The sequence below is a fragment of the Oryza glaberrima genome, chromosome 1, assembly GCF_000147395.1.
Source record: "Oryza glaberrima chromosome 1, OglaRS2, whole genome shotgun sequence".
NCBI classification, from domain to species: Eukaryota; Viridiplantae; Streptophyta; class Magnoliopsida; order Poales; family Poaceae; genus Oryza; species Oryza glaberrima.
The window spans coordinates 22,056,967-22,071,079 of record NC_068326.1 but is presented as its reverse complement, the minus strand read 5'-3'; the positions used below and the strand labels follow the sequence as shown (position 1 = coordinate 22,071,079).

Below are 14,113 nucleotides of genomic sequence, written 5' to 3'. Positions count from 1 at the left end.
TATTACTAGTGCTACTGATTTCCTATGCATAAATTCATATTATTTTATATATACATATATATGACATATCCCCGTATGCGTGTTTTTCAAAAAATGCCGTACTCCCCGTATCTGGGTAACATAGACTGTAACCATCCAACCTCGTTGTTGCCTTGGCATGCCAAATAAGAAATCCAACATAAAACCCAAAGCACCGAGTAGGGAACAAAGGAGATCTTCGATGGAATAGTTTGCCAGTCAACTTCAACCTAAGATGTACCTGCCAGACCGCACGAAGGCGGCGACTAAATGTGTTACACATCTCAGGGGACTTGACTGAAAGTGCTAAATTCCACGATCATCGCAATTGCTCAAAACTCTTACTCGTGATCAGCTAGCCTCAGGAAGTTGCTAGCTTCACACTTTCATCTTAGCTAGACCACCAAAACACAAAGGCCTAAGTTAAAATTAGGAACAATTAAAGACATAGAACTAAATCAAAAATATAAGGCCGACCAGCCAATAGTAGAAGTTTAGCAGAAAGCTTGTCTACCCTTCCACACAAGCAAACCGACTAGGGGTAGGCCCCTAGTTAGAATCATGCTGAAACCCTCAACCTAAGCAACAAAATAATCAACAAGCAAGAGTCGGTACATTATATAAATAATGTATTGGCAAAGCCACGATCAAACCTATGCGAGCTCTAAATCAAAGGAGGGCTATTTTTGGTTTCATTTTCAGCACAAAGCAAATTTTGTTTCATAAACATTTTGCAACAGAACTTATAACACAAGTTAAAGCATGTACATGATATAAAACATTGTGATCCACTTAAGTAATTTCATCAATATAAATATCATATCCACACTTGCACCATCATGCCATCATAATCATCATAAGTATCATAAACTCCCAATCCCATGGCCTATTTCACACATTTAAAAGAACAAAACTATACTTATGGCGCACACACTATGTCGCTCATGACCATGAGCATGGCTAATCGATTATTTTAGACTCTCGAGAGTTTGTAAAAAACCACATGATGTGAATCGCTCTAATTTATCTGGTACCCGTCGGTATCACCACACCTTGCCTATTGAATGTGGCCTAGAGGTCACAATGAGGGCATTACATTTCCCACCAGCACAGATCCTGGTCTTCACCCGCGGCATGACGGATTCGCAACCAGTTAGTGCCCCAGATCAAGCCGCCATCATACTTGCACAGCTCAGCTGCCACTGGACGAGGGATCGGCAGATCTGCAGAGCCATCATTTTCATCTTCTAGTGAAGTCATCCCTCCAAGGTGTTAGAACCCTAGCTCACGATTCACACAAGCACACAAGAACAAGATGATACAAGGAACTCGATTGATAGATTTCTCTCTCGCGTCCAACCGGACCGAGCCACCGCCGCCAACGCCGCCGCCGAGTTCCAAGCCGAGTTATTACAGCTGTTGTTTTGCGTATTTATAGGATGTTCTCTCCTCACCAACTCTCTCTCTCTCTCTCTCTCTCTCTCTATCTATCTCTCTCTTACATGGCCAAGATGGGCCGATACACAGAGATGGTTCATACAGCCCAGTCAGGTCCCGTGTACTTCTTGTTCCTTCGCCGGATGCGTTCTCCCCTTGGTAAGGCATCTTCCTCCAACCCGCCTTCAGACTGTACGTCGTCAGCCTTGTTGTCGTCTTCCTCTTCAGGTCCTTCCTTCTCTTGGGACTTCCAGCTGGTACTTCCTTGAACTCTAACATCCTCCCTTCCTTGAAAGCCGACTTGCCCCCAAGCCGGCGCCTGTGGAAAGCGATTCTTGAGGTCGTCCATGTCCTCCCAAGATGCATCCTCAATTGCAGTACCTGACCAATGAGTCAGCAACTGGATTATTACAGAGTTACCTTTCTTGGCCACCCTTCGGTCCAAGAACAGCTGGGGAACTTGCAGGGAGCCCAGTGATGAGGGAAGACTATGATGTACTGCAGGGGCAAAGCCAGTAGCTGCTCGAAGCTGTGAGACATGGACTACTGGATGGATGTGACAGTTGTCAGGCAGCTTCAACTTGTAAGCCACTTGCCCAACCTTGTACAATATCTCAAAGGGCCCATAGTACTTAAAAGATAGCTTGTGGTTGGCTCTCCGAGCCACAGAAGATTGCACATATGGTTGAAGCTTCAAATAGACCCAATCACCTTGCTGAAACTCTCTGAAGCTTCTATTTCTGTCAGCATAAAACTTCATTTGCTGTTGAGCTCTGTGAAGATGTTGCTGGATCAATTGATGCATGAAGTTCCTGTCCCTGAGCCACTCCTGTAAGTCTGGTACAGAACAATCCTCCATTGTGATCCCAAAGTGTGATGGCTGATGCCCATAAATGACTTCAAATGGACTTTGTTTCACTAAAGAATGAAATGCATTGTCTTCCCCTTCAGGTCCTTCCTTCTCTTGGGACTTCCAGCTTGTACTTCCTTGAGCTCTAACACAAGGTGAGCCGGACAACGAACTGAAACTCTGATCCATTGTTGTTGCGGCGGCACAGTAGTATCCCAGCGTTCCTGCTCCCGTGGATGTTGATGATGACGCCATGAGAGCAGGCGGGGAGCCTCCTGAGATCAGCCGCGGCGGCGCCAGCAGCTGCTGCAGGGTGGTTGTAGCGGTAGACGAACAGCTCTTCGCAGAGGAGGCAATGTATGGCCTTATTGGCCGGAAACTCGCCCCCCCCCCCCCTTCCTTCACCTGTTTTTCTTTTTTGGCACCGCATTACTTTTCTATTTTAGTAAATTTATGCACCTAAAGTTTATACACCTCAAGTTTACACATCTAAAGTTTAGAGACCAAAAGTTTACAAGTCAAAAGTTTATATATCCGATCAAATTTGAATTTGAATTCAAATATTTTTTATATATAGTATTTCTATACATCTAAAGTTTATACACCTAAAGTTTATAGACCTAAAGTTTATATACCCGTTTCAAATTTGAATCTGAATTATATCTGATTCAAATTTGAATTTGAATTCAAATATTTTCTATATATAGTATTTCTATGCATCTAAAGTTTATACACCTAAAGTTTATAGACCCAAAGTTTATAAGTCAAAAGTTTACATACCCGTTTCAAATTTGATTGAATTCAAATATTTTTTATATATAGTATTTCTATACATAAATTTTTTTCAAACTTTTTTTAATTTTGTGGTGTACTGTAGTAGGAAGAGAAGGAAGGGAGGAGGAAAGGGAGATCCGAGTGTACAGGGGAAGGTTGGGAATTGGGATCGGACGATTTCTTAGAGCAAGTTTAATAAGAGAGCCAAGTATGAGCTTATAACTTATATTAGAGTTAACATGTATAGTAAATGGGCTATAAGGTTATCTCTTTTTTTTCTTCTCCTCTCTCTATCTCTCACCTATATATTTAATGTATCTATCTTAAAGTATGTGAATAGCTAGCTCTTGCATGAGAGCCAACCCTCTCCATTTTTCAAATTCTCTTTCCTCCACATAAGCTTATAGTTGGCTTATAGCCTACTATTATACTTTATTTTAAACTAAACCGGCAGGAGAACTGCCAATTATATTTTCAATAAGCAGGAGTAAAAACCCTAGACGGGTTACAAGAAAAGAAAAAACAACCACCGGCTGGCTGAACAGCTGCACAGCACACGCCAGAACTCACTAGCAACTGAAACCATTGACGGAGCCCAACATAGAACGTCGTTACCAAGCTTGACCAAGACAGCAAAGGGGTTCCGACCTTGCAACCGTGTCATCGTTGCCGAGCTTGCCACCTAGCGACACAACAGCTCCGACTTCAAACTAGTTGCATCATCCATACCTAACTCGCTGTCAATGGTCAAGTGGCTTCAACTTCCCACGAAGAACTTCAGCCAAAGCCATCTAAACGCCACATCCTATCCACGGCCAACAGCAAAACCCCTAGAAAGAGAATGCAACGTGTCATCGTTGCCTAGCTTCGTCACCCTACGAAGCAGCTCCGACTTCACCTAGCAAACACAAACAAGGAGCGAAGGTCGCCCGCCGCAAAACAAAAAGTGGGACTAGACAGCGAAGGCCTCGTCAAAACCAAGTACTGAAAAGCTTCGAAGCCAATGCATAGACCATTAACGACATCCTTGCACGAAAAAGTTTCTCCAAAGCGGTGCCTCCAAGGAGGACACGACGTGGATCGCCGCCACCGCTCATCCGGAAGCCGGAGCCAGGTTTTCACCCGGAGAACGGTAGGGAAAGGAGAGGGATCAACGCCAAAACGACGCCTCCAAGGAGGTGAACGACGCCAAAAGGCGCCGCCGTCGACAGCCGGCCAATTGCACAGCGAGGCTTTCGCCAGCGATTTCCCGTCCAAACCCACACAACCAGTCCGTGCAAGATGATCGTCGCCGGTCGGCTACATCGTCCCTTTAGCAATCAGTCCTAGGCCACCGCCCACAGCTCCGGCAGACTCGCCAGACCAGCCGCAGCACTGGCCCTCCTGCCGCGGCCACCCACGCCTCCTGCTGCCCTCTGACTGCCGCCCTTGTCGACGCGTCGTCCACCGCCGAGCCACCGGAGGGGATCCGGTCTCCCTCGCCGGAGAGGCCAAATCCGGACAGGGGTGCCGGTGCCGAACTAGAGGGAACCATAGCCGGCGGCGCCGTGCGCAGCTAGGCCCATGCCTCTCCCACCGTTAACGCCACCCCCGCCGTCCCGTCGCCGCCGCCGCCGCCTCCTCTGCCCTGCCACCCCGGAGCCGGCCTCCTTCGCTGCGGGCGTTGGATCCGGCCTGGAGGGAGCCAGATCCGGCGGCGCCCAGGCTCTCTGCCTCGTCCCTGCCGCCAGCGACGTCGCCTCCTCCGCCCGCGCCGCGACTGCCGCAGCCGGCGGCCTTCTCCGCCGGCGCCTCGCTGATGCGGCGCGGCCGACGCCGCTTCGTCTCGATCTGGCCGCGGGGGGGCCAGATCCGCTAACGGCGACGCCGGCACTACTGCCTCTGGCCGTCGGCGTCGCCGGAGCCGCCTCAACGCGTCGCCGCCCCTCCACCTGTTTCCCGTCGGGGCCCCAACTGCCGGGTGTTGGAGAGGGTAGAATGCCCCGCCGCCACCGTCCTTGCCGCTGCCCGGCTTTGCCGGCGGCTGCTCAGGCGGCAGCGAGGTGGGGGAGGCGAGGGAGAGAAGGCCGGCGGCGGGGCGGCTTCGGGTCGCCTCCCGTGTCGCCCTGGAGCGGAGCGACACGGGGGTCCTCTCTCAAAGAGAGACTATTATACTTGCTCTTAGGGTTTGCCAAGGCAGGCGCTTCGGGTGGTGAAAGGAATTGAATTTTAAATATATATTTTTTATTTATTTATTTTTTTCCCAGAAAAATCCGGGATGTAATTTTTTGGCATAAATATATCATCGTCGCTGAGTGGGAGTTGCACAATGATGGTTGCGCAGGAGCTGCTCGAGGACCGTGCTGAGGAATCTCTATGTAAAAAGAATCGATGTTGCTAATAAGCTACAAGTTTACTTGTAACTTTGTTTATGATACCCTTAATTTTTTTTATTTAACAAAATGAAGTGTGCATTTGCTTGCAGGCTAAAATATGGCCTTCTTCGCCAATACCGATGGGTGGAGTGGCAATTAGCTTCAATATCTGATTTGAGATCTCACATGGCAATATAATAGATGTGCTTTGTGCTATATTTTGGGTTTGAGACATGGTGATAGATGTGCTGACGTGCTGTGAGTGTGAGGTATATTTTGGGTTCAATATCTGAGTTGAGACATAGCAATAGAGGTGTTTCTGTGGTATATATTTGGGTTGCAATGTTTCAGGGCCATTGTAACGGTATATTTGGAAAAAAAATAATTTGTGAATAAAATTTTTATATACATGTTCTTAGCAATCTAAAGGCTAAAAAATAAACTATGATAAAAACCAAATCAACTTTAAATTTAAAGTTGAAAATTCAAATTTTAGCTTATTAGCGTATAAGCGAAAAGATGAGACCGTTTGATAGCTGCTAGGTTGCATCTGTAGCCTATTGTTTTGGGTTGTGCTATTCTAACACTGTCAATCTTGGGTTGAAATGTTTGATATATACTCACTCGATCTTGACATTGGAATGAAATATGCGACTCCACTGCATCTTCTTTGTGAGCTATTCAATGCATCAAATTTATAATTGTGTTTTACATTGCTCGTACACGATATCTCAATTTTGTGTTTTTTTTAATGTTTGTACATATGTCTAAAACTCTTCCCCTGTCCTTAAAAAAAAGCCTAGAGAAAGATGAGACATAACATAAAACAATGAATCTAAACCAGATTTGTTCCGTCCTTGCCTAGTTTAGCTTAGGGAATATTTTTTTCAAAAGATCCTTGAAATAAATCATAAGGTTTCAGCATTTTCTGTACTTTTCAGTGTCGGCGCTGTGAAATGTAAGGGTAAAAAGTCTAAAAAGTAGGTTAATTGTACACATGCTCCAGTAGTCTTTCCGGTGAAATTTGGCATGTTATCTTACTGTTTATCGTCGCTGTGCTGACATCTGTAAGTAAGTTCATGAAGACATGACAAGCACTTCCATAACTGTCACATTATGAGGAAATTGGGGACTATGAGACGATCGTTAAAGATTTAGTGGCTGCTTGCAAACAGGGACTCACTGAGCACTGAAAATAAACTGTTGCATGATCTGAATAGAACAGGTCCATCACACCAGATGGCCATTAGGATACACAAGAAAAACGCAGCTGATGCAGTCATCTTTTATTCGATGATGCTCCGAAGGAAATGCACAGGTCAAGCCTCGATGAGTTTTTTGTTTGGACAAAATCCCTAAGGAAAAAACTACCACCTGCTTGATGGCCAAATGTGTGTATTCATAAACAAGGACGCCGTAGAGCAGTCTGGTGCTAAAAAGGTTTAAATGAAATCATCTGCCTCATCAAATTCTTATTATCAGAACCACGAGGCATGGGCGTCCTTAGTGGTGATGCTCGTCGTCATCATCATGTCCATCTGGATCACCACCATCACCAATGACCTTAAGCTGCAAAAGGCGAGCAACAAAGATCCATTAAAGAACAATCGAACATTACAGAATCAAAACAGCTTGGAACTGTGAGCTACATTCAATAAAAACAGTTACTAAATACATAAATTAAAGTAATATGTCAAACAACGAATTCCAATTACCACAAAATATTGTGAACAGACTGGGCACTCATGCGGTTCATCTTTTTTCAACCAGAACCATACAACATCATGCTCATCCTCTGTAAATGAAAGAAGTGAAAAAATGTTGATACCAGTATTGCATAATATTTGGCAGTTTAGAGTTTTCGCTGAGCCAAGTCAACACTGACTGACCTCCTTCACCACCAGGACAACCAACTATCCTCTTGTTATAGTAGGATTCAATGACAGCTGGGGCCTCCTGCAGGTAACACCATAGCAAATTGATGAATAACATGACATGGTGCTCAAATGATGCTGCAAGATAATAAATGAAGAGACTAATGTGCCATGGTTCAGATCCAGCATCATCCTTACAGCCAATTTAAAAGAATAGCTCCAAAGTTGAAATTTCATCACTTTAAAGCAATCGCAAATCACAATCAGTGCAAATCATCCCCCTCAGGCCCTCACTCTAAACCACCCATGTTTAATCAACAAGACATCAACATGGATAGGCTACCCCCCAACCCACACACACACAAACAAAAAGGTGTAACATGCTGCAACAGATTCAAAAGACTTAATCGTAGCAGAAGTTGAAGTACAGGAAAGGTCATGGTGAGCCAGGACAGGCTAAAATCAGCAGGGAATACTTGGGATTGTGCAATCTATCGCCACCTCTTGCAGCACCCTGCTGCCCATTGTGGCTGTGTTTGCAGAGGTCAAAGGACCATGTTCACACACAGCGTCAAGGAAATTAAGGAAAGGACTTAAGGCTTGATGTACAGGCAAGAATGAAACCGTCAATAAGAATAAATCAAGGTCCCGCCTCTAATGTTCTTCATTACTCTCCTGTCTCCTCTGCATCTGTATCTCAACAAAAAGAAATCCAGGTTCTCATCGGCAATAATTTTCTCACTACCATATTCTACGTCTTAGAATTGAAAAAAAAAATAATTTTCAGTTGCACTTCCATTGCACGCTGCTAAACCAGAGTCTCTGTCATCATGGCTTGCCTCCTGACTCCTACATTTGGGATGTGGAGCGTGGCAGGTGATCAGGATTGGGCATGATGCAGGTGGCTACTACTTTGTACACAGAAGAGATTGAGTAACTGATAGGATATAAACTGGGCTGGATTGATTGAAGCGGTGGACTGGTATTGCTAGCTGAAGGGCATAAAACAAAGTTCTAAGAGTTGAGTAGTTAGATTTTGACTCCGCGGAAAGCCAACAGGGGGTAAAATGGGTTCAGTTCAAAATAAGAATTGTGGACAAGTAACATAGAAACCTGTTTCTAACAGGAAAAGCAAACAGCAATGGGGAAAATGAATGACAGGTAAATTCAAATAAGTAACAGTACGATGTGTCACAAGGATATAAGGGAGTGTAACACAGAAGGGAGCAAACTAGGGGAAACTGGACGAGTCCCTCAAACACAGACATTTGTTTATTGTACAAATACATGAAGGTGTATAAATATGCTCATTTACAAATATTTGATGACCTCTTTACAGATGAAATACAGATTTCGGATTAAAAACGCAAATTGATATTTAATGATCACATCACTGTCTATAAATTGACCAAGCTTGTGTGGTCTGCTGTGATAATACTAGGCATTGAGAAATCAGAATTAGAGAAAAAAAACATGCTGTGATAATAATAGGCATTCAGAAATCAGAATTCGAGAAAAAAAACATACATAGTACTAATGTTAAAAGACTTGGCTACAGGAAGAGGAAAATCATCCAAAGAACAGGTGGGTGTGGTGAGGGCACAGCAGCGGATGTATGCTGGTTCTTGTTGAGCCACTTCACACATTAGTGTGTCGTTATTTTTTTTCTGGTATACATCAAGAGGTAAGCGAAACACCTTTGCAGGAACAGAAGGGCACAGTTCACCACCTAGTGGTTACCCTAATAAATTTGGCACGAACACTAATGTTCTTGGGATAGTCAAAAAAAAATTTTAAAAAAAGATCTCACCACTCTTAGAACAGAATAGTCAATCAGGTGATTTGCAGTTAGGTGATGTACAAAGACATTCTACAACAGGTCACCAAATATCCCTGCTGACATCAAGAGGTAAGTGAAACACCTTTGCAGGAACACAAGGGCACAGTTCACCACCTAGCGGTTACCGTAATAACCTACTAAATTTGGCACGAACACTAATGTTTTTGGGATAGTCCAAATTTAAAAAAAAACGATCTCACCACTCTTAGAACAGAATAATCAATCAGGTGATTTGCAGTTAGGTGATGTACAAAGACATTCTACAACAGGTCACCAAATACCCCTGCTTCAAAAACAGGTTTTCATAGTTCCTATTCAATCTGAGACATAGATTGCCAACTTAACAAAAAATCTAAGTATCAGGACTAAAAGTCCTTGCATTGCATAGCTCAAGCATTTAACCACAGTAAGTTTGTAGTCCACTACTATATCACAAATGCAACAACAAAATGAAGTTAACATACTCTCACCGCCAAACAATACTTATAAACAGTTCCCAGTTACAGGTACCGGTTTGCTAGATAGCTATAGAAAAACAGATTAATGCAACATTCCCAAGATAATGTTCACCATTCAGTCTCTAATTTCGACTTCGACAATTGTTTCAACACAAAAAAAATGCATATTAAACTTGATATTTCTCAGCAACTAATGTTTATTTAGGTGTTCCAGCTAGTCAAAAGAATGTAACTTAATGGCATATCCAAAAAACAGTTTCAATGAAGAAAAGGCACCCCACCAATATGCATATTAATCAATAGGATTGGGTCAGCCATATTAGTTTATATGAAAGGAGCGCTGCGTTTCTGATCAAATAAGATATCACACACTGTGTAAACATTATTGTGTATCCTGCACCAACTACTCATAGAAGTTTAAAGAAAGCATCCCTACAATATATGACAAGAACTTATCATAAGTAGCATTAGTCATAACATCGCAAACTGCCAACGGGGGAAGAATAGTTTGCACCAATATATTAACTAGTAACAATCATTTGCTCAATAATGTGGAACAACTATTGATGCTTTAGTAGACAGGCAAAGGCAATGAACATGGAGATCAAACACATTGCCCGTCATAGAGTGAACAAGTTTTACAACAATGGCGCATTGAAGAATAGCACACAAAAACAATTCCCGAAACGCATTAGTGTACAGAACCAGGCAATATAGCATGACTACTGGCAAAAAATGCAGTTTCTCCCTCCCAGCACAACGCGAATCAAGTCGAAGGTAATCTAGCAAAGCATTCGCAATTCATAGTTTCATTAAATTCAGCTCTAATAAACCTAAAGCTAAGGAATAGAACCACCATGTATGGTGAAGATCGCAGATTCAGAATTTCAGATCAACAGAATCAATAGAAAATATCCTACAACTACGACCAGCGAACGCCTCACCTTGGTACCAAATGGGCCTACGGGAGGATCCATGTCGAACCGCTTCTCCCCCTGCGAAACCACAGACAGATCGGCAAATCACGAAACCCATTTCCAGAACAGACAAAAAGGAGCAATACTCCAACCCGAAGAAGCAAAAAAAAAACGAAAAAAAAAGAAGGCATAGGCATCTCCACCTTGAGCTCCGCCGCGAGCTCCTCGCGCTCCAGCCCCGTGGCGATGGGCATGACGTCCTCCACCGTCGCCGGCTTGTCCCCTGCAGCGCGACCCCCAACCACCGACCGATCAGCGCCGCCCCCACCACCCCACGGAAGCACATCCAAACACGCGAGATCCGAGGAGGAGAGCCCTTACCGGACAGGAGAGGGCTGGTGCGGCGGAAGGCGGCGGCGGCCGCCGTGGAGAGCGGCGCGGCGCGGGCGAGGGAGGCGGGGCCCGCGGCGCCCGATGCCGCCGCGGAGGCGGAGGCGGAGGCGGCGCGGCGCAGGGCCGGGGCCAGGGTTTGGAGGCGGCGCCACATGGCGGGCGTGCGTGTGCTCTCAGGTCGCGGCGCCCTCGGCGGGGGAATGGGGAGGAGGGAGGAGGAGGCGAGGCGAGATGGGGCTCTCTCTCGATTTGATTTGACCCGGATGCGGACGAAGACGGCGGGGTGGGATGGGGAGGAGGAAATAGGAGGGAGAGGGGGGGAGGTGTTCAGGCGCCGCGCCAGGGGGGGGGGGGGGGGGGGGGGGGGGGGGGGGGGCGCGCCGCACGTGATGAGGGCGTGCTTTGCGCCAGAGGGGTGTGTGGCCTGTGGCGCCGCCAGACCAGTGTAAATTCGGCTCTGCCAGCGTGTCAATAGCAACCAGGAGGACACGCTATTGTTTGGAAGAAAATTGGGTTAATTCTATTTATGCCATTGCAAATATGGTTATTAAAAAATACTATTACAATTCATATATTTATAAATGTGTCATTCAAATTTTATAAAATTAAAACCATGCCATCACCATCACATTTTTCATCTTCATCCCCATCTACACGTGGGGCCTACGCTTTAGATTGATCTTCCTCCTTCATCCTCCCCTCTTCTCTTTTTTCCTTCTTTCTTCCCATATAGAGCAGAAGGAAGAGATGAGTGGGGCGCCGGTGCTCCGGTGGCTGGGAGGTGGCGACACCGGCGGCCAAATGTGTTCTCGAGCTTGGCTCACTCGAGGAATGTGTTGCCCGATACAAGGAGCTAGAGAAATGGCCAGAATAGCAGATGGAAGGGCTTGGCTCTGGCGGCAAAGAAGGTGATGGTGGTGGCGGGATGGGGTGGCTAAAAGAGAGGGGAAACTAGGAGAATGGGTTCTCCTCGGCGGGACAAAGCCGGTGGTGCGAGGATTTGGTGTGAGGGGAGCGAGTCATTAAGATTAAACACAATCACTAAGAAAATAGATAGAATATAAATATGGAAAATATTATGATTGGACGAGAAATGGAGATAGGTGGGGAAATTAAACGGCGAAAGATTGAGATTGATGATAAGAAAATGTTAGTGAAGAAGTTGTTATATTTTAAGATAAATTTTGAAGGCTAGAAGTTATTATATTTTATTTTGAGACGAAGAAAATATGATAATATGTATAAAATCTAAACACAAATGTACTCGAGTCCTTCACAATTCACAAATAAATTTAGACGTAGCTTTTGTTCAGATTTGTTTAGACGTAGCTTTTGTTCAGATTTGTTGTATTATAATATGTAATAGATTAGTTTTCTATAGAACAAGAGGACTATTCCATCCGTCCCATTTTAAATGTAGCCATGTATGATTTTCCGCGACCAACTTTGATCGTCCGTCATATTTGAAAAATTTTTGAAAAGAAAATTAAAAACGTAAGTCACGAGTAAAGTACTATTTATGTTTTATCATCTTATAACAACAAAAATACTAATTATAAAAATTTTCAAATAAAACAAATAATTAAAGTTAGACATAGAAATTCACGTTTACACTTAAAAATGGAACTGAGGGAGTACGCGTGTGTGTGCAGGCCGTACAGCTTTGCCTGCAAATATCTTTTCGTTCTATAGCTTTCTCCGAGAAGGGACAAGGAAGTGATGCCAGGCCGGCTGTGGTAGAAGCAGCCCAATACACAAAGAAGAGGTACGTAATCTCGACAGGCCGCCATATCGGTTCGATTTACGGTCTATAGGAATATCCACATGGGCAATGCATTCTAAAATCTCTTATTTCTATAAAGCTAATACTCACTAAACATGTAAAATTCAACATGAAAACATAATATTTATTATTACTCCTATAGCCTACATATAAGCATGTTATATCAACCCATTAAACACGTAAAGCTCACCAAGTAAGTATATAGTAATTATATCTATAAATTATTTCATTTTAAAACTAGACATACTTATACTAAATCATCATTCTCAAATCATTTTTATAATATTTTAATCCAAATCATTTCATCATTTCTCCAATATGTAATATATATATCCCATAGCAAAGTGTGGGCCATCATCTGGTAGTAGGAATACCGAAGTACAGATTAACCGTGAACAAACACCTTTTGATTTGGAGGAAAAACATTGAAAAATTTTCTATAAATATCTTTGAAACAAATAATTGAATCATATCCTATCATTTGAAATTCCTATGGAATAAACAATCCTAAAAGAGATTTTAAAGAGAATTTAGCAATAACTTCAACATCTTGGAAAATTTTCTTTTAGTTTATCTCTTTCATCCGATTCATATGTTTTTCATGTGGTCCAATCAAACGGTCATTCTTTGTGTGTTTCTGTGTTTTACAATATTTCTGTTTTGCACTTATATTCCTATTAAAATTCTATGTTTTCCCTAGTTCTTCGTTTTTCAATTCCTGCCATTTAGAGTGACGGTTCTCTCCGTTTTTCAATTCCTGCGATTCAAAGTGACGCCATCAGTGAATTGTCACGGATGCACCCGCTCCGACGGTGAATAGGTTCGGCTCGATCAACATGGGCGTCACCCATTGCCTCCTCAAGTTGGTAGGTTATTCTCGTTGGACTGATGTTGGAGGTGGCGATATGGTGCCGACGGAGGAGTTAGAACCAAAGTACGATCAAATCCCCACCGCTTCAACACGGATATAAGAAATACAGAAAGTGATCCCAAGCAAAAGAGAAGAGACATTCTCAATGGTGTCCGTAGTAAGTATTCTCAAATTATCGGAACTGATGCAAATAGAAATAGGGGTATCAGATGCAAAGGTGAAATGAGATGAGCTACTAGTAGTAACACATCCCGGTTAGTTAGTTACAAGCTGATACTTCTACGATCTAGCACCAAGGCAGTAAACTACAGCTAGCATGTTATCAGACTTACGTAGCTGGGCGTTTAAGCCTCCTTGAGTTGTGATTTTTATCTTTTGTAATCAAGGATCTGTTTGTATTCTGTTTTCCTTCTTAATCAAATTCCGGCTGAGCTCTTGCTGTCGTCTTCAAAAAAAAATGGAGAGTAATTGAAGTCATGACTGGTGCTATTAAGCTTTAACACCACAAATCATACATGGCATATATGGCTTCTTTTAAAGAATA

The 14,113-nt window shown here is 43.6% G+C and overlaps 1 protein-coding gene across 1 annotated transcript; it reads right to left on the bottom strand.

Moving 5' to 3' along the window:
- Positions 1–6,595: 6,595 nt before the first annotated feature.
- Positions 6,596–11,228, bottom strand: LOC127760462 (putative cytochrome c oxidase subunit 5b-like). The gene is made up of 6 exons (XM_052284726.1): positions 10,904–11,228; positions 10,726–10,805; positions 10,550–10,600; positions 7,323–7,389; positions 7,149–7,228; positions 6,596–7,002 (listed from the first exon to the last, which is right to left on the bottom strand). The coding sequence occupies exons 1-6, from the start codon at positions 11,067–11,069 to the stop codon at positions 6,937–6,939; spliced, it is 510 nt and encodes a 169-aa protein (XP_052140686.1). The 5' UTR covers positions 11,070–11,228; the 3' UTR covers positions 6,596–6,936.
- Between the last annotated feature and the right edge of the window lie 2,885 nt (positions 11,229–14,113).